The 20,858-nt window shown below is 44.2% G+C and overlaps 1 protein-coding gene across 2 annotated transcripts in view; it reads left to right on the forward strand.

Annotated features, from left to right (window-relative positions):
- Nucleotides 1-20,858, forward strand: part of RFTN2 (raftlin family member 2) — an 80,832-nt gene that overhangs the window by 36,611 nt on the left and 23,363 nt on the right. For both annotated transcript variants that reach the window (XM_088451046.1, XM_088451048.1), the window contains 3 exons: nt 4,270-4,543; nt 5,872-6,075; nt 17,905-18,026. In XM_088451046.1, coding sequence (XP_088307172.1) covers nt 4,270-4,543; nt 5,872-6,075; nt 17,905-18,026 — 600 coding nt within the window. The remainder of the gene's footprint in view (nt 1-4,269; nt 4,544-5,871; nt 6,076-17,904; nt 18,027-20,858) is intronic.

A 20,858-nucleotide genomic window follows, 5' to 3' on the forward strand; every position in this document is an offset into this window, starting at 1 on the left:
CAGGCCCTGAGCTCACTCCTGAGCACTGCTTTCTGGCTCCAGCAGTGTGTGTAGGGAGAGACCTCTTGACATCTCTCCCATAGTGCCGAGCGTGAGAAGCTGCTGGACGGCGGGCGCAGGAGTGGGGCTTCAGGTAAGTGCAGTGTTGTGGCATAATGTGCAATCGGTATTACTGTGGGAATTATGTGTAAAGGGCTCTACTACTGTGGGCATTATGTGTATATGGGGCACTAATGTGGGCATTATGTGTATATGGGGTTTTACTAATGTGGGCATTATGTGTATAAGGGGCTCTACTATTGTGGGCATTATGTGTAAGGTGCACTACTGCTGTGGGCATTATGTGTATGGTGTGCTATGAATGTGGACATTATGTGTAAGGGGCACTACTACTGTGGGCATTATGTGTATAAGGGGCACTACTAGCGCATTAGGTGTATATGGGGTGCTACTAATGTGGGCATTATGTGTATAAGGGGCTCTACTGTCGTGGGCATTATGTGTAAGGTGCACTACTGCTGTGGGAATTATGTGTAAGGGGCACTACTGCTGTGGATATGTGTATAAATGGCACTACTGTGGGCATTATGTGTATAAAGGGCACTACTGTCTGTTTTAACATGAATAAGGGACACTACTGTGTAGCGTAATGTGAATAAGGGGCACTACTATGTGTCGTAACATTAATAAGGGACATTACTATGTGGTGTAATTGGAATCAGGGGCACTAGCACTGCTGTATGGCATCATTTGAATTGGAGGGTACTATTGTGTGGCCATGCTCATTCCTTGTGAGACCAAACCCCTTTGGCACACGCTGTCCCTTTAAAAAGTATGGAAGGAATCGCGCAATGTTATAGTTTGCAGCAGCGGCGAACACAGGATTTTTAAAGGGGGGTTTCTAAATCCTTGGTAACCAAACCAATGAAAAAACATCTAGCAACAAATAGATAGATAGATAGAAAAGCTTACACAGGATTTAGGACCACTACAGTAAAATATACCACTCAGCCTATGACGGGGTACACACACACTGACTGACACAGACACACACACACCTGTATCACTAAAAAACACGAATGCAGCAGGCAAATAAATACAGCCAGCATGATTTATTAAAGACTCCCCTCCCCCCAGTAGTGCCCCTTATACAGTGCCCACAGTAGTGGTCCCCCTATGCAGTGCTTCATACAGTGCCCCAGTAGTGTTCCCCCTTTACAGTGCCCCCAGTAGTACCCCTTATGCAGTGCCCCATATACAGTGACCAATATACAGTGCCCTCAATAGTGCCCCTTAACAGTGTCCCCAGTAGTGGTCCCGCTATGCAGTGCCCCCATTAGTACCCTTTATACAGTGCCTACAGTAGTGGTCCCCCTATGCAGTGCCCCCATTAGTACCCTTTATACAGTGCCTACAGTAGTGGTCTCCCCTATGCAGTGCCCCCAGTAGTGCCCCTTATACAGTGCCCCCAGTTGCCCATTATACAGTGCCCCCAGTAGTGCCCCTTATACAGTGCCCCATATACAGTGCCCTCCTATGTAGTGCCCCAGTTGTAGTCCCCTTATACAGTACCCCCAGTAGTGGTCCCCTTATACAGTGCCCCCAGTAGTGGTCCCCTTATACAGTACCCTCAGTAGTGGTCCCCCTATGCAGTGCCCCTTACACAGTGCCCCATATACAGTGCCCTCCTATGTAGTGCCCCAAGTAGTGGTCCCCCTATACAGTGCCCCCAGTAGTGGTCCCCCTATGCAGTGCCCCAAGTAGTAGTCCCCCTATGCAGTGCCCCTTACATATATAACACATGACACACACATTACTTACCTGAATCCCTGGACCTGCGCCGACCACTGCCTGCTCCTCTGTCCTCCTGCTCGGCACTATGCGAGAGACGTCATGACGTCTCTCCCATCACCCACTGTGGGAGCCGGAAGGCAGAACTCATGAATGAGCTCCAGCATGGCTCCCTCTGTGGATGCATTAGCCTGACTTTCCTTGGCTGCTAAAACAAACACCACCGCTGCCGGGTAGTATGAGTGTACTATCCGGCGCCGGCGGCTGTGTGCTTGTGACTGTGTAGTGCGGACCGCACTCACTGCAGTCCGCACTATACTGATCGGTGGGCAGGGGGCGTGCACTTATGGTTTGCAGGAGGGCGCAGAACACCCTAGCACCATCCCTGTTTACAGTATATACAAAGATTTACAAAATTAATAGAGGGATACTAAAAACGTTAGTGACCTCCTTTTCTTTCCTTTCTTTACAGTTAGTTTGCTCAGGTTGGGTTGATAAATTGAAATCTGGAGGTGTAGACATGCTTCTGAACAGTGGCGTAACTAGGGTATTTGGAGCCCAGGGCAAATCTGAAAAGGGAGCCCCCCCAACATCCCGAGCTGTGCGCGTGCCGAAAAAAAATGGGCGTGGTCATTTAAAATGGGGCGTGTCAACATGACACACCCCTTTATTTTCACGCTGAACATTCCTATCCATATGCACCTTAACCCCAGTAGTACCCCTTATACAGTACCCCCAGTATGCAGTTGTGGTCCCTCTTATGCAGGCCCATAGTAGTGCCCCTTATACAGTATCCCCAGTAGAGGTCCCCCTTATACAGCCCCCAATTAGTTCCCCTTACTCAGTACCCCCAGTAGTGGCCCCCCCAAATGCAGTGCCCCATGTAGTGTTCCCCCTTATGCAGTGCCCCCAGTAGCAGTCCCCACAATGCAGTGCGCCCAGTAGTGGTATCCCCTTATGCAGTGCCCTTTATATGGTGGCCCCAGTAGTAGTCCCCCCCTATGCAGTGCCCTTTATATAGTGCCCCCAGCAGTAGTCCCCCCCATGCAGTTTTCCCAGTAGTGGTCCCCTTATGCAGGCACCCTGTAGTGAACCCCCCTATCCAGTGCCCCCTGTAGTGGCCCTTCCTATTATTGCCCCCAGTAGTGGTCCCCCAAGTGCAGTGCCTCTTGTAGTAGGCCCCTTTTATAATGCCCCCAGTGGTAGTTCCCCCCCAAGTAGTAGTCCCCAGTAGAGTAGGTCCTCCCAATGGCGGCCCCAGTAGTAGCCACCCCTCCCCCAGTAGAGGTCCCCCCAGTAGTATCCACCCCTCCCCCAGTAGAGGTCCCGCCAGTAGTAGCCACCCCTCCCCCAGTAGAGGTCCCCCCAGTAGTAGCCAACCCTCCCCCAGTAGAGGTCCCCCCAGTAGTAGCCACCCCCCTCCCCCGTTGTGCAGATAGGTTTTAAAAAAAATAAAATATATATATATATATATATAAAAATATACTTACCTGAATCTCTGCTCCTGGTCCTGGTCCTGCTCGCGACACCGCTCCTGCCCGGGCTGGCGCGCTCAGCATTATGGGAAGTCCGGCTCTTGCAGTGGGTGCTGCAGCAGTCAATGAGAGTCTATCTGACTCTCATTGGCTGCTGTTTAACACACACATCGCCACCAGCGCTGGCGGCGATGCGTGTGTTATGCACAGCCTGAGCCCACCTCCTGGTGCTATTGGGCAAGCGCTCAGGGGGAGGGAACGGGCTCAGGCGTGCAGCACAGGACCGGCGCTGGAAGCCTAGCACCAGTCCTGTGTAAATGTGTAGCTACACTGGCTAACTAGGGCGGGCGGGCCGGTACCGTGGCCGGTGGCGCCCCCTCGCGCCGCCGGTCCAACGGCGCCCAGGGCACGCACCCCGCTCACCCTGCCCTAGTTACACCACTGCTTCAGAATTCTATACTGTTATTCATCTATGAACAAGACTAACTGGAGCAGGATTCTCTCACCAGATGACCAGGCTTTATTTGGTATACAGGCCATGCCTGGGTTCTTTAGTGTGGAGAGGGACTGGTGTGCCAAAAATGTCTCCACTGTGTTGGAGGGAGGTGGAGTAGGATGGGAGGAGCAGCACAGCACACCTAGTAGGATGTGTACTGTCCTAGCCGGTGCCACTCATTACATCCCTGAGTGACAAGGGTTGTCCCTACTCTATACTATGGCATAGAAGAAAACATATGATAGAATTAAGTTTGTTTTCAATTTGCATATATAGACAAAACATCTATTATTATTGTAGAATAACAATCCTATTTATATTTTTCTTGTGGTAGGAAAACTGGAAAGCAGATACCAATCATGTATGTGTTATATGCTGGATGCAGTTATAAGCTAAACTTTCTTTCTTTTAAAGACATACATAAAATGTAAAACATCTTTAGTGAGATAACAAATAGAATATTAGCAAATCATTACATTTAAATGTGATCAAAATATTCGAATACAGGTAAATGAAGCATCCAGAAGAGGCATGATGTTTATTGGATTTGTAACAACGCACTTTCATCAGGCCACAAACACTTTGCTGGAAGTAAAAAACTTGGAACAAAACAGCAGCAAAAATTGTACTGAAGATGGTTATAAACATCGGACAGAAGAAACCCTGAGCGGGCAGTCTTCAGAGAGTGGAATAGATGAAGAAATGCATTTGGGAAATGAGAGTTTCCATGACTCAGTATTCCCCGATGAGGGCACACTAACTAAATCAAGAAAAAATCAAGGTAAAGACAGCAACTAGGAGACCTCATTAAAATGTTATATCGGAAACATATGTAATCATTTGGTCAAGCTAATCCCAATGTTTTATTTTATAATACATGTGTCTTTTCTTTTTTCTTTTTATTTTATCTACAGTATATATATATATATATATATATATATATATATATATATATATACAGGTTGTTGAAATACCCTTATAAAAAGGAAGTGGGTAAGGAAATATTAATCCAGTGTCTACACATATGATATGGGAGTGGGGGAAAACGTTTTAGGGTATATCACCTTTATGTCATAATGTGGCATAATGAGTAACCCCTTCTGCAAGAGAGTGTCATTAACCATTAATTTAATACATACTTACCTACTTTTAGCATCTGCTCCCCGGGAGATGCCCGGAGAGCAGACACAGGTGGGCACTTTGGGGGGGAGGGCCGCGTTACTATGCCATTAAGCTCCACCCCTGTCACATCAAACTGCCACGAATCGCGGTGGGTTGAGCAGGGGGCACGGCTAAATGACGCATTTTTGTGTCATTTAGCCCCACCTCCTCCATACGGAGCCATGATTCAAGCCAATTATGCCATGATTCTCAACAATCAACAATATATATATATATAATATATATATATATATATACACACACTTTAGAGCTGCACCAGGGGTAGGGTCAGTTTGAGCCAGCCTTGTCCTGGCATATGCCAGGCCACTTCACATTATTTACAGGTGAGAGTGGCACTGGTGAGAGAGGAGGGGCAGATTTTCTTTACCTGCCACTCTTTCCCTGGGCTCGTCTGATTTGCTGGGGTCAGAGAAGGGGGCGGGGAAAACAGGGAGAAGGCAGGAACTCAGGGGTCTTCGCTGCTCTTCTGCCCTCAGGAGGCTCATTAGATGCAATTTTTTTTTTAGAAGCAAAATGGCAAGCTGAACTATCTGTGCTTATATGAATCGCTCAACCCATACTGGCGTATGGGGAAGCAAAATCTACAGGGCACTGCTAGAGATTCTCCATGGTAACCCCTTCTATGAATCGCACGAAGCAGTGAAAACCCTGTTATCACTATTAGGGGTCTATTCATGTAGCAGTGAAATGCCCTATTATCACTGATAAAGGGTTTCAGGACAGCCCTGAGTTTTTTCCTGGGAAAGTAGTCAATCCTCTCAGATACCATCCAATTGACCATAATTAAGAAATTACATATGAAATGTTGCTGGTGATGGAACCCGTTTGTAAACTTAAATTGATATAGAGAATTTCTGTACTCTATAGCACACTGGAATATGAATTAGGTGACTCATAATAAATTTGATATTTTCCGTTTTCTGATAGGTAAAACATTATATGCTGTATTTAATGTAATGGAGAATGATCTAACTTGCTGCAAATACATTGAAGGCAACCTCTTCATGAAAGTCTCTCGGAAAGGCACAACCATCAACGCACTGGAAGCAGACTGGTTGGAACTGACAACATATTATTACAAGCAAGGATTTTCTTTAATTGACTCTTTTGTACATTGGGACATTCAGAAAGGTATGTACTTTTGTATGTGTATAGATTGCCTACATGCAAATTAAAGCTTCATCTGAGTAATAAATGTATTTTGTTGATCTATGTCAGGAAAATGTGCCTACAAAGTATGTACAGTACATGAATAATCATACTCAATGCAAGTTTCTTTTCAATTAACTATTTATTTTAGCACTTAAAAATATGTACAGGATAACATCTATATATAAAGAATTATCAGATTTATCATTCTAGATAAGTAGTATACACTATGACCACATATGTATGGAAGCCCTACAATACCATGTAGTGACTGACATTGAAATGAAATATTGTCAACATTGACAATACCGACAACAGGTGAAACAACATGTGGCTCATGCTGAGAAATTTGTACTGTGCATGCCCCCAAAATAAGGCATAGGCCTAGATCCGTATGCAGCTTTGTAATTTGTGCCTTTTTACACATAGGGCATATTCAATTGGGTGCGAGATAAGCAAAAATCTCGCACCTGCGAGGATTTTCCTGCAGGTGCTGGAGTTTTGATATTCAATTAGGTGTGGATTCTTTCTTTTTTTGCGCCCCAGGAGGTATTTATTCTCGCACCTCCAGAGCAAGTGTGATTTTTTTTCTAAAATTGTTAATTTTAGGAAAAATCAGTGGGACTTGCTCTGGGACCCTGGTGGAACCCTCCCTGAGGACTAAATAAGCAATTGGAAGTTTCCAATTAGCTTAATTAGTCCATAATTACTTACTTTCTGCAGCGCTGTGTGTGTGGCCCCCCAGTGTCTGTGTGCACCCCGGAATGGGCGCTGGAAGAACTACATCTCCCAGCAGCCCACGGGACTCCCAGCAGCCCCCTCTCCAGTGAGAAGATAGAGGGGAGGCCACCAGGAGGTGCTTAGACCCCCGGGCAGGTAAGTGCAGAATATTTATTTTATTTTTATTACGCGGCGAAAGGTTTTCAGGACTGAACTGAAAACCCTGCAACCACTTTTTTTTTTAAATTGGATACCACGGGTATCGGGAGCGCATACCTGCAGTAATCCAAAATTGGGCATGAGGGGCGCAAGGATTTTTCCTTGCTAAACCTCCCGCCCAATTGAATATGCCCCATAGTGTGGTGATAGGGGAGGGAAGGGGCATACAAAGCAGACCATAGGCCTGATTCATTACCGATAGTAACTGCAATTACGCACGCAGATGGCTGATGTGTTCTGCACATGCGTATGCATCGCAGTGCATGTGCGTGACGGGCTCACTGCGATCACAGACACTATGCAGACCCATTGCAGAGTGATTGACAGGAAGTGAGCGTTTGGGGTTGGTGACAGGGTGTAGTCTGCGAAACGCAGGTGTGTCAGTGCGTTTGAATGCCATTACAGGGGACATGCATAAATTAGCCACTGCGATGACATACAGCTTGAGCTTTCATTGCATGCGATGAGGTTAGCAATTTCTAAATGAAGTCAGACCTTGTGCGACTGTGCCTGAGGCTACAATGGTACTCGATGTTACTGATCGTTTTGCTATTTTGCTAAGTATTACGGATGTGGGCGTTCTTATATTAGACTGCGACAGCAGTATGATTGCAAACATTAGCATATTTTTGCAGTGGACCTGCGTGCTGTATCGCAGCTGCGATCTCAATAGCGACCCATAATGCATCAGGCCCCATGTCCAGTAAGAAAACGTATGTAATTTAAAATGGAGGTAGACCCACACAGGCCTGCATATACGCTTGTCTGTAGCCACGTCAAATATGGGTGCCTGGGGACTGGCGCAAATACACACTAGTGATGATGATGATGATGATGGTCACCAAAACTAGTAAGCTGCTTCTATTTGGCTGCCTGCAGCGTCACGTCTAAAGTTGATACCAGAGCAGTAACTAGACTTTTTGGTGCCCTGTGCCAGGGAGAGCATTGGCACCCCCCCTTCCCTCATTTTTTAAATAGGGACATAAGATAGTGCACCTGAAAAGGGGCCATGGCCTCATGGAGGGAGGGCCAGGAAAGAGATAGGGGAGGCCAGGAGATGCTGGGCATAAAGGAGGAGTAAGCTACAAGTGAGAATGATAATAAACAGGAAAATGGACAGACCTAAACCGTGCCCCCTGCGGTGCCCTGTGCCATGGCACAGGTCGCACTACACTAGCTATGGCCCTGGTTGATACAGTAAGTGCTCTCTTCATTGCTCATGTCTACAGTATATTGTTTGATTTTGTTGGTATATGTCGCTGTCAAAATTAAAGTATCACTACTTAGAGCACCCTAAAGGCTTGTAATTCAGAGAATTTGGACATAGGTACTTCAGGGGATAACCATTTATTGAAAGGAAAAACAAATAGTTGCAGATTTTGTCACTAGGTGGAGATTTGGCTATACAAATCACCTGAAGAGTGCTACAGTTGTTCAATGTGTCGTAACATGTTGAAAAACTCATCTTGTGCCTATGACCTGGTGGAGTGTAATCATATCTGGTTGTATATACCTCTTTTGTAACCCTGGCGATTATACGAATGAGCTGCATCCAACTCAGCATATGGGCTTAAATAAGCTATTTTTGTGTGTCGCTTTTAGATCATATGATTTAAAAGCATCAAGTGCGCTTAAGGTCTAAGGCAACATCCTAACATGTTTCAAGTTATAAAGGCTAAAAATCATTAACATATAAGACAATTGTCCTGGCATTCAGTGGACTTGATTCTTTTAAATACTACAATAAACATGATGTTGTAATTATTGCTGGTGTTTAAATTAGCCCACCCTTCTCAATCCAAGCACACCACACCTAGTTCTGCAGAAATCACTCCTATGACAGTACTATGCCTATTATAGGCCAAACTGCACCCTCATTTGATATCAACAATTGAAACAGTCCTGGGACTTATAGAGCAAAGAGACTCAAGGGTTCAATACAATTAGTTGCAATGACTCACATCCGCACTTTAAGGCAGCTTGAACTCGCACAGAAGTGCTCGCAGCCCCATAGGGCTTCAAACAGAATTGGGCAAATTCAGGATCAGAGGGGGACACAAGGGGTGCGAGATGTGGTGCCATTACCAGCGTTTTAACAACGTGGCAACGACAACTCATACCGTTCGTGACTAATTGGATTGAGCCTTTAAAACTTCTTTCCTACTGTTCACTTGGGATTGCATAGACAACGAGGACAGCGTTTTAGCTACCTAATGCTTTATTTATAAGATTCTATTGATAAAATTAAATGTTGTGTTTTAATCTTTATTGTGATTGCTGGATAATTATCATTATATGTAAGGATTGGTAATGCACAGATCCAAGTTATGTGGTTTACAAAGTGAGATTTTTCTTAATGGTCAAACAGAACTTTGTTTCTGGCCAATACAAGTTTAATCCTCTTATCTCTGAAGGCAAAATTTAAATCCTAGGATGGGGTGAGACAGCACCCAAATATAATATAGACTAGTGTATTTTTTATGTGAATAAATAAAAAAGTTCAGTCCATTATGAAGCTCCTTATGTTATGTTAATTATTAGCGGGTCCGCCCCCTTCCCCGTGGCTGATGCTGCATGTGTATGGGCGGTCGGCTGATTGCCCATACACACTTGCAAATGGACAGATATGTCTGCAGATATGTCAGCACAGTCGACGCGATATGTCTGTGAACGACGCCATTCACAGACACATCACTGGTACACACTGGCCAAAGGTCACCAGATATATTGGTCGATCAATTGATACCCAGCTTTAGTATTCACTCAAATGCTAAACAGGCAAGGGGCAATAGGAGTAGTGGAGCAAGTTTTATTCAATATCCGGCCATGAAAATTAGAGATGTGCACTGGACCATTTTTAGTCTGATTGTCATTTGCTCCATACATTACTGGAAAAAAAGCTAAAATCACATAATTTGAGCTTTTTTGTTCCTAGAGTACTATTAACCTCAATAACATTAATTTCCACTCATTTCCAGTAAATTTTGACCACCTCACAGCTCACAATATTGTTTTCATCCAGTTTATGCCAAAAGGTTGCACAGAGCTAGCTGGCTGACTAAGCTAAGCAACAGCAGTGGGTAGCACAAACACATGGCAGTTCAACTTCCAACATGGCACATCAGGAAACAAATGTTTTCATTAATCAAGAGGCCTGAGGGAGATGAAGTATGTATGTAGTTGAAGGAAGGGAAAGAAAGAGTTGATTCATAGTAAATTTAATTTCATTTTTTGATTCTGAAGCAAATTTATGAGGAAGGAGGGGAGAGCATGAGTGAACAACATGTCCCATGTTTTGCCCATAAAAATCAACTTGGTGGTTCAGAATAATTTTTTAAATTAAAGGGGTATGCAGGAGATGTTGTATGTGGCCATAAACATTTCTGGACATTTTCGGCATTCAGCAGCCGAATGTCGAAGATTTCAGCAGTTCAACTTCCAATATGGCAAATCTAGGAAACTAAGGGCCTGATTCAGAGCCGGACGCTCTGACCAGAGCACTCGCTCTGAATCGGGGCCCTCCTACATGAAAATGGAGCGGCCTCTTGGATGCTCGCATACCTGTGGGTGACCACCCACAGCTATAGCGAGCGTCCATGATGATGGTCGCGTTGGTCAAGACCATCGGGCTTGCGACGGAGACCCTGCAGTAGGGTCTCGCTGCCGCAAGCCCTGGAGTGATTTTGGCTCTATCAGAGCCAAAATCACTCCCACTGACATCACTACTGATGTCAGTGAGGCCGGCTTCAGACAGCCCCCAGCATGCCCACCAAAGGGGGCGTGCTGTCAATCAACATCGACAGCACACCCACTTTGGTGCGAGACCCGGAGCGACGGCTACCCCGTCGCTAGCCGGGTCTCGCGCATGCGCACGACGGAGCTCCCTCCATCGTGCGCATGAGCAGTAGGGCACCATCAACCCGCTTGCGAGTGTCCTACGCTCGCGAGCGGGTCTGAATCAGGCCCAAAGTGGCAGTAACTTTTCATTAATGAAGAACTAGATCAGTGGCTAGAGGGAGGTATAGTATGTGTGTAGTGGAAGTCAGGGAAAGGAAGGATTGATTCATTGGTAAATGTAATAAAGAAAATTAAAACCGAAGACAATTTATGAGGGAGGAGGTGTATCCGACAGGATCTGAGTCCCGGCTGGGGTTTTCCCACCAGACTCTGTTTCAAAATCAAGGCAAAATGTCATCATCCTGGCATTGGAGTTCACAGGGTTGCCTGCTATTTTGAGTGACAGAATGAGGCATTTGTGGGTGGTAACAGGGGAAGGTGCTTGAAAACGGGGAGTGGAGATCCGAACGCAGGCGTGCTTAAAGGTCAAAACGGGCGTTTTAAGGGTGTGCATAATTAACAAAGCAGCGTCATTGACCACGTCACTTGGTTGTTTTATAATCAGAACTGCTCGCATGATTGTGGTAGGAAAAACCAACCACAAAAATAGCGAGCAGTTCAGACGCCTTTCGATGTAATCGATTAATCGACTGAGACTGCTTTTTGAAGCAAAAAAAAGCAGTCTCATGTGAAACGTACGTTGGCTTTACCAGCTGTACATTGTCTGTATACATGAAAATGACTTCCTAAACACTTTATAGTGGCAGTATGTTAGTGTTGGACAGATAAGAGAGCAATTTGATACAGTGAAGCTGGTGCTGTCAGCTGTTAGCACAAGTACAGTTCTACACAGCAGCAGGAATAAATCTCTCCTTAGACAGAGTCTCTGAGTTTTACATAGCTGTACCAGCGTGATATAACATAGTGCATGGGACACTCACAATCACCTAACAACTGACCCATGAGAATCCATCAGCACTATTTACTTATAATAATAAGTGAGTGATAAACTTGAAAGAGCGTGTCAGTGTTTGGTACAAGCATAGCATCGCATGGTATAATAACAGTGTGGTATAAACTCAATGTATGAGACATTTATTTCTCACAATCACTTAACAAGTTCCCACTGGTAGTATAACGATTGGTCTGTAAGATTTTGTCTATACAATTCTGACTGTGTAACAGTGGGAAACACAACAGGAGAGATAGCTTATAAGTTTTATATTATGTACAAACTAACATATGGTTAACACAATTGTAGCACTAAATAACAATGAATTAATAGTATCACTGTCCAGATTAACAAAAGCTGATTATAATAGCAACACTGAAGAGGCAGTATAGCATGTATACTGACTAAATAAAAGCCATATCCTTCAGTTTAATATGGTTGAATAATATGGACTCTATATAAAATTGCTGCATCTGCCACTATTAGTAGTCTTTTCACGTCAGAATAATATAACCGATAAGCCCAATACATAGAGAACAACAAAACCATTAATTTAAATTTAAATATATTTAATATACCTGAGATATTGATTTTATATAACCAATATATGGATTATGTGCACTTATAAATGGAACATATGAGTAGATGTGATTGAATAACCAATGTAGTACACATAGTGATGGAAAAGAGGAGAGTTGTCTGACTCCCTGGAGTATAGTCCTATTTGTAACATAGTTTGTGTTCAATCTGCCTCTTTATGTCAAAAAGCACAAGAATTACAAATGTATCCAGTATAACTAGAAATCCAAGGTTTACCAACTGTCTATGTAATTTTGATTACACACTGATACAATCTGACTGTGGAATAAATAACAACTCTGATAGGAAGAAATAAGTGGATTTAATTAATAATTGACATATACATATATAATAACAATATAAACCACTATTATATTTTTATATATATATATATATATATATATATATATTAGATATAATTTTTCATGGAAAATAGATATACAGACTTGTATTAGCCATAATAATTATTTTAATGCACTATTTCTAATTCTTTGATCACATTCTTTTTTCTTTTAATATTTCACAGACTGTAAAAATATGTATATTTTAAAATACTAATAAAAGTTACATTTTAATATTAACTGTGCATCTAAAAAGACAACTCTTTCTTTATCTGTTTGGACTACCTCTGATCATTACTGTGGATATCGAGGATGAAAGGTGTTGGCAGTAGAGATTGCATGTGCTGGGATCTAGTTGAATTTGAGAGAAGGGAGCTAGCTGGTGCTGGACTGCTTGGTATTTTTTAGCACCAGTTTCTTATGTTGTCAAAAACTTTTCATGAGTTTGCTGCAAATGATGCAACAGGGAGGAGGTTCCTATATTGTTAACTTCCCTTCCCCTATTTACTGTGGTTTTACAAATGCTACAGATGGCTTGACTATTGTCAGGATTTGGGTAAAAATAATTCCACACATAAGAGGTGCATTTGTTGGTCCTATGCCCAGGCATGACAATGGCCTTCATCTTATCATGTCCAAGAGCTGCTACCACTGCTGCCTGACTTACACAAACAATTCTCATCCTCAACATCCTAATTAGCACAGGCGTCAGCTGCACAATATCCCCCTCATTCTCTTGCACTTCCTCTGTGGCATCCTCAATTTCTATGTCATCAGCTATATTTGTGCTGCTCATCCCCATACTTGCAGAGGGAGCAGAAATGGTGGAAGGCTGCATCTCTGCGAGTACAACAGTATCAGAAAGGTCAGGCTCATGTATAGCACTCGTGGACATACTTAGACTCTCCTCAGGTATTTGTGACATTTCTGTTTCTGAATGCACAGTATGCTCTACTGCCGTGGCTTTCAAAAGGTCTTGCATCATCATGAGAGGCAGAGGAAGATGTCTCACTGACACTTGCAGAACCACCACTCTTAAATAAAGGCAAAAGTCTCTCTTTATCACTGTGTGGTGAATGGCATGTTGCCAATTTTATGTATTTCTACACCACACTTTCCCTTTATTAGATGTGTTTTTTTTCTTTAGCACTGTATATATTTTTTTTAATTTTACATGCCCTGACAAGGACCCTCTATGCCCTTATGTATCGGCTTTAGTAGATGACGTTTAAGGACTAGCGTTGTCATCATGACTGGTGGCAGCAGCTGCAGCAACAGTATTTGGTTGCTATTATCTAAACTGAATGTTACACATCTTTCAATTTGCAGATCACTGCATTACTTATATATGCACATGAACAAAGCCAATTAGGGTAAAATGCACCAAACATACAAACAATAGAATTTAACTATATATTTTTATTTTTAGGTCGCAGCTCAATTTAATCTGTGTTGAGCCACAGGGCTTATATGCACATGAACAAAGCATACTAGGGTAAAGTGCACCAAAAAGTACAAACAATACAAGTTAACTATATATGTTTTTGATTTACATTTTTTGAGGTCACAACTCATTTCAAACTGCGTGGAGTCACAGGGATTATATATGACCATGAAGAAAGCACACTAGGGTAAATCACACCAAACAGTACAAACAATAGAATTTAACTATATATTTTTTTTGTTTGAGGTCACAGCTCAATTCAAACTGCATGGAGTCACAGGGTTTATAAATGCACATGAACAAAGTGCACTAGGGTAAGGCACACCAAACAAACAAAAGAATTTGACTATATATTGACTTTACATTTTTTTATTTTGATTTTTTGAGGTCGCAGCTCAATTCAAATTGCGTGGAGTCATATGGCTTATATATCCTCGTAAACGTCATTAGATGGACAATTTACAGCAGAGTACAGCGCAGCATACAGCAGCGTGCCCTCCCTATACACATTAAGAGCAGCACAGCCACTTGTTTTGAGTCTGGACACAGCAATGTCTATACAGCAGAGTACAGCCCAATATACAGCAGCGTTCCCCCACTATACACAATAATTAAGAGAAGCACTCCAACTTGTGAGTCTGGGCACAGCCTATACAGGAGTACAGCGCAGTATACAGCAGCGTGCCCCCCCATACACATTGACTAAGAGCAGAACAGCCACTTGCAAGTCTGGACACGGCACAGCCTTCACAGCGCAGCATACAGCAGTGTACCTGACAGGCAGGCCTGCCAAGAACCGCAACGGGTCCCTGTAAAAGGGGCATGGCCTAATAACGGGAGGCGTGACCACACCCCCTTAGGTAAAAAAAAAAGTTTAGCACCGCTGTGCACTGGTGGGGGGGGGGGCTGTGAGCCCACTCAGCCTAGCGCATAACCAGTGGGGGGTGCAATCAGCTTGATCGCTCCCCCCACAGGCATAGGAGACTGCTGTGGCTGCTTCTTAGCAGCCGCGAACAGTCTCCCAGTACAGCCCAGCACACAGTGGTGTGTGCTGTGCTGCTGTGACCTAAGAGAGAGGGAGAGCGGTGCAGGACCCGGGCCCCCGCCTGGCCCCTGCAGCAAGCCCGAGCCCGGGCAATTTGCTGGGCTGCTGTAATTTAAGAGGGGGGAGCGGTGCCAGACCCGGGCCCATCCAGCAAGCCCGGGCCCAGGTAATTAGTACCCGCTCCCCCCCCCCCTCTCGGCACCCCTGCTGACAGGGAAATGGTGCAGAGACACAGCTATGGTGCCTTCTATAGAATCCAAAATCCACAAGAATCCGATGCCGTGAGAATGACGTTTTGCCTCGAAGTGGGATCCAAGTCAGAAGGGAAGACCCGAGCTACCTCTTGGATTGACTCGGATGTCGGATGTTCTGGTGGGTTTGGATTGCATGCTCATCTCTAATAAAAAATATTCCATTTTGAAGCTATTACTAAAACTGCGGGTGAATTTTGTAAGGTCTGAAAGTATATGGTCATCTTGCCCAGTGAGATGACTTGATCCATGGTTTTGTAGTAAGATTGAGAATATGTAAAATACACAACCCTATGACTTATTTTACTAGCTAATTCTAGTTAGAAACCGTCTAATCTATTCTAATATACTAGATCTACTAACAAATTACTTTTCTCACTAGGGACCTCACAGTGGTGTATCTATAATGGGTTCAGGGTGTTCACACTGCACACCCTGCATCCATATACTCCTCTCTCCAGCATCAGTGCTGCATAAAACAATTGCACATGCGCATTTGAGATGTCACTGAGAACATGGCACGGGTGCCATGTTCCCAGAGACCTGCACATGCGCAGTAAAGATGTCACCGAGAACATGGCACGGGTGCCATGTTCCCAGAGACCTGCACAGTAGAGATGTCACCGAGAACATAGCGTGGGTGCCATGTTCCCAGAGACCTGCACATGCGCAGTAGAGATGTCACCGAGAACTTGGTGCGGGTGCCATGTTCCCAGAGACCTGCACATGCACAGTAGACATGTCACCGAGAACATGGCACGGGTGCCATGTTCCCAGAGACCTGCACATGCGCAGTAGAGATGTCACCGAGAACATGGCATGGGTGCCATATTCCCAGAGACTTGCACATGCACAGTAGACTCTGGTATAGTACCAGAGTCTGCTCACCACTGCGCTGCGAGAGAGGAGGGGGCCCGCATGGAGCCCGACTGGGACCCTTGTACAGAGATGGTCACAAATTATGCATTTTGTAGTTTATCTTTAAAAATCTATATGCAAAGCTAAAATATTCACTAACATATGCTGAGGCATTTGCATCACAAGCTACATGCAGGTGGGCACCAGTAGCATATGCACCAGGTAAATGTCAGGCATACGTCACATACACTTATGCCCATGTTTAATCCATTTGTTTTGCTTGCAAAATCACATTCACAAAGTTTCCTACAGCTCATCTCATGCGTTCTGTAATTAACATGTAAAAATGCGTAATATACACTAGAGCGATAAAGCGAGCGCATATCCGTGTAAAGTTGCAAATAGACAATCAAAAGCAGTTTGCCAATGCTGATCATCACCATCTGCTTTCTGCACATGCCCCAGATGACCTGCAAATAATGTATGTGCACCGGCATCTTGTCTCCGCCTGCTCACAATGGCACCAACGTGCACTTATTGTTCTCAGCCTATGCTAGATCAATCTTTTCCTCCCCCATCTAATCTATCCAAGTGCAGAGGGGCATGAATGCCAGAATCCCGCAAGTCTGCATGTTTCTTCCTTTGTTACTTAGGACAGGATACAGTATGCAATCTGGTGTAATACTCCATCTGCATTTTTGTTTTATTTTGTGACTGTGTAAAGTATATGGTTTTTAAATCCAACCACTGTAGAGCACTAATATTCAAGGATAGATCTGATTTCTAATTTCTGTTTTTTTTTTTTCATTAATTTGTAATATACAGTATTTGTCTACTACCCCGAAATGTTTCCCAAAGCTCGATGATTCTCCTTGGCTCCAGGAAGAGCAGGCCACCCTTCTGCATCCCACCCGCTTCCCAAGTGAAGTGGGTGGGGCTTGATGAGGCAATTCATAGTGAATGACATCACGATGCCAACCTGCTGGTCGTTACTGAGAATCATGGCACTACGCAGTGGGGAATGGAGGCATGATGATGCATATTGCACTGTAACCCCCCTCGCACTTACCTTCTGTACTACCTCTCCTGTACCTCCCAGAGGGTATGGTAGAAATGTTAGCAAGTATAATCTAAAAGCAGACTTCTTCAAATTCAATAACTAGGGGATTAAAAAAATCATAATAATGTGGTGCATTTTACTAATCAAAATCAAATTGTTTAGGTAGTTCAGCAACAGTTAAATAGGCAAGCATTTAAAAAGGATTTAAAAAGGAATTATCCTTGTTACTTATTGTAACAAGGATGTAGGAAAAGAATTCATCATCAACACTCCACCCTAATCTTCCTTCCTGCAAGGATCCTCCTTGTTGTAATAAGTTGCCAGAGAAACTGTGCACCAGACTCCTTGGAGCTGTACTGTGATTATTGTACAGGGATTGTCACTATGTAACAAGTGCCATTATTATGTAACAAGTGCCATTATTATGTTCATGCTTTTTCGGGTTTTTTTTACATAATAATTTGAGATACACAATAAATTTAAATATCATTATTTTTTTCCCAAGGTGAACAGTTACCAAAATCATTGGACGGATTATTCATTTATGAGGATGAAAGTTCTCAAGTTACAGTTTCAAGGAACAGAGGAAATGATGCTATAATAGTAGAACAATGGACTGTATTTGAGGTGACAATTTACTTCTAATTTCTTTCATGCTCATTAGTAATAATAAAAAAGAATATTGTATCCCTGCCACAGATAAATAGGTTGAAATAAGTTTGTTAAGTTTAGCTGTGAATGAGTTCTGGATCACCATTGCAATAAACTTTTCTGAATATACTTCCCTTATCTTTACAATAAAGAGTCCATACTGGCCACATACCTGCTCAATGAACTATGGCCCTGATTCAGAGCCGGACGCTCTGACCAGAGCGCTCGCTCTGAATCAGGGCCCACCTCCATTAATATGGAGCGTCCTCCTGGACGCTCGTATAGCTGTGGGTCACCACCCACAGCATATACGAGCGTGCAGGATGATGGTCGCGATGGTCTTGACCATCGCGACCATCGAAACTGCGAGCAAAAGCCTGCGGTTGGGTTTTTCAACCGCAAGGCCAGGAGTGATTTTGGCTCTATCAGAGCCAAAATCACTCCCACTGACATCACTAGTGATGTCAGTGGGGCCGGCTTCAGACGGTAGGCGTTCCCTTGGGAATGCCTATGTCTGGCAGGCACACCCCCGGCACGCCCACCAAAGGGGGCGAGCTGTCAGTCACCATCGACAGCACGCCCCCTTTGATGAGACACTCCGAGCGAAGGAAAGTCCTTCGCTCGTCGGGTCTCGCGCATGCGCACGACGGAGCTCCCTACATCGTGCGCATGCGCAGTGGGGACCATCGACCCACTTGCGAGCGGACAGCCGCTCGCGAGTGGGTCTGAATGAGGGCCTATGTGCTATGTTTAAATAAATGTGTTAGTTTTCATTATCCTTGTGTGACTTTTACCTATTAAGCTTGTTATCCTATGGTTTCAAAACCCTCTTGTATTAATTTGGCGCATGTATCCAAGCTTTCTAGTCAGTATTAACCAACTTAAACAAGTGCTTAAAATTACCTTGTCTCTTATATGGGACAGCAGCACCTCCTGCCACTACATAGAGAGTGGTGAGGCAGATGTAGGAAAATTACACTTCCCTCTCCTCCAGGCTACAGCTATCACCAGAGCCGGACTGGGACTAAAAATAGGCCCTGGCATTTAAAGCATACAGGCCCACTTCACGTCAGCATCTGGCTCCTGGCACCGACTCCTCCCCTTAGTATTCATGACTCCTCCCACTTCTTAGTCTATGCTCTTACAAATATAATTAATACTAGAACAGCATACAAGTTATACATCATTCTCCGTATTATAATATACGCACACTACAGAGCTCTTCCTGCAGCAGATTCAAACATGTGCCATAGTCAGATATTTGGTTGGTTCTGTTAGGTAAAGCTGGAACTTCATTGGTGGAGAGAAAAGTGAAGGCATTACCCAATTGCCCAATAAGCTCTAGCTTAGCAGTTGTAGAGGATTAGATAGTGTTCACTGTAGGTATTTTTTAGGGCAGGGGTGCTGAACACAGAGGAGGACACATCTGTGCACTAAAGCAGAGCCATAACTACACATTTTGGTGGCTTGTTTTATGTTCACTTTAGGATTATGTAAGGGCATTAGTGATCACAGATGGATGGCACATCTGCGCGCACACCAGAAAAGGGTGTAATCTCATGGCACGCCAACCCCCCCTTTCCATCACTCATACAAGAGAAAAGGAGACAGCTGATGGCTGAATGAGTATAAACATTGAATCATAAACACCCAATCCACAGCATAATGTGTGCCCAGTGTGACTTCTCATACTAAAGATACACAAGGAGAACGCAGGAAACAGACATTTGGATAGGAAATAATAAAATACAAAATTAACCTCACATTTACTACTGTATTACCTGCTCAGCAACATGTGGGAAAGAGCCGCACTCACACTCCACACCGGGCAGCGGACCTGACTGCACTCATGTGAGAGGCGCTGCAGAGTGTGATACTGAGCCGGGATTCACACAGAGACAGTAGGCCTGATGCCAAAGCCTGCAGTGATATCACTGCCCACCCCTTCCCCAAACAGGCCTATACTACACGGCAGGGCCCCCGATTCAAAGCATGGCATATAGCAGGCCCCCCAATTCATAGTAAGACAAACAGTAGGGCCCCCATTCATAGTATACTACACAGTAGTAGTTACCCCATTCACATTATGCCACACAGTAGTAGTGTCTCTTATAACAAATTATTTTACACAGTAGTAATGCCCCTTATAAGACATTATGCCACACACAGAGATGCCCCTTATAATACATTATGCCACACACTGTAATGCCCCTTATAAAGTCACACAACTTAGTTCTGTCGCACCATTGACTAAGATGGATAGAAGAAAAGAGAGAAGGACTGGTCCCAGTACTAAATTGGGGTAATAATTGGTTATGTAAGTGAAATTCCTATCAATCAATATTCATATGGATAGGTGCACCCAGAAGTAAATGGTACAGTGAAAACGAAAAAGAGGAGGAGTACGTCTCTATGGGGCACACTAAGAAGAATTAGGGGCCCATTTATCATTCTATATTTGCGGCTATATCCCCAAAAACATCATCGGGGGTTAACTGCAAATATTAAGTTTCCGCTGCATGAAGGAGGGACTGCAGCAGTTATCCCTCCATTCCCGCTGGCAGCCGTATCCCCGACAGGTTTCTATGGGGGATGCGATGCTGCCAAATTTACCAACATCCGGAGTGCGATGCATTCCGGAGATTGGCCCCCACAGCTAATGCCATCTGAAGATGGCGTTGCCCGATGTAGCCTATGGGCTACACTGCGCATAATCAGTAGGCGGTGCGTTCCTCCACATCCCTCTCTGGCACTGGCAGCCGTGCATGTGCAGTTAGTGGGACTGAGCATTCACAGCAGCCCCTGCAG

This window comes from Taudactylus pleione, unplaced genomic scaffold (genome assembly GCF_031769625.1).
Source record: "Taudactylus pleione unplaced genomic scaffold, aTauple2 ptg000536l, whole genome shotgun sequence".
Classification (NCBI taxonomy): Eukaryota; Metazoa; Chordata; class Amphibia; order Anura; family Myobatrachidae; genus Taudactylus; species Taudactylus pleione.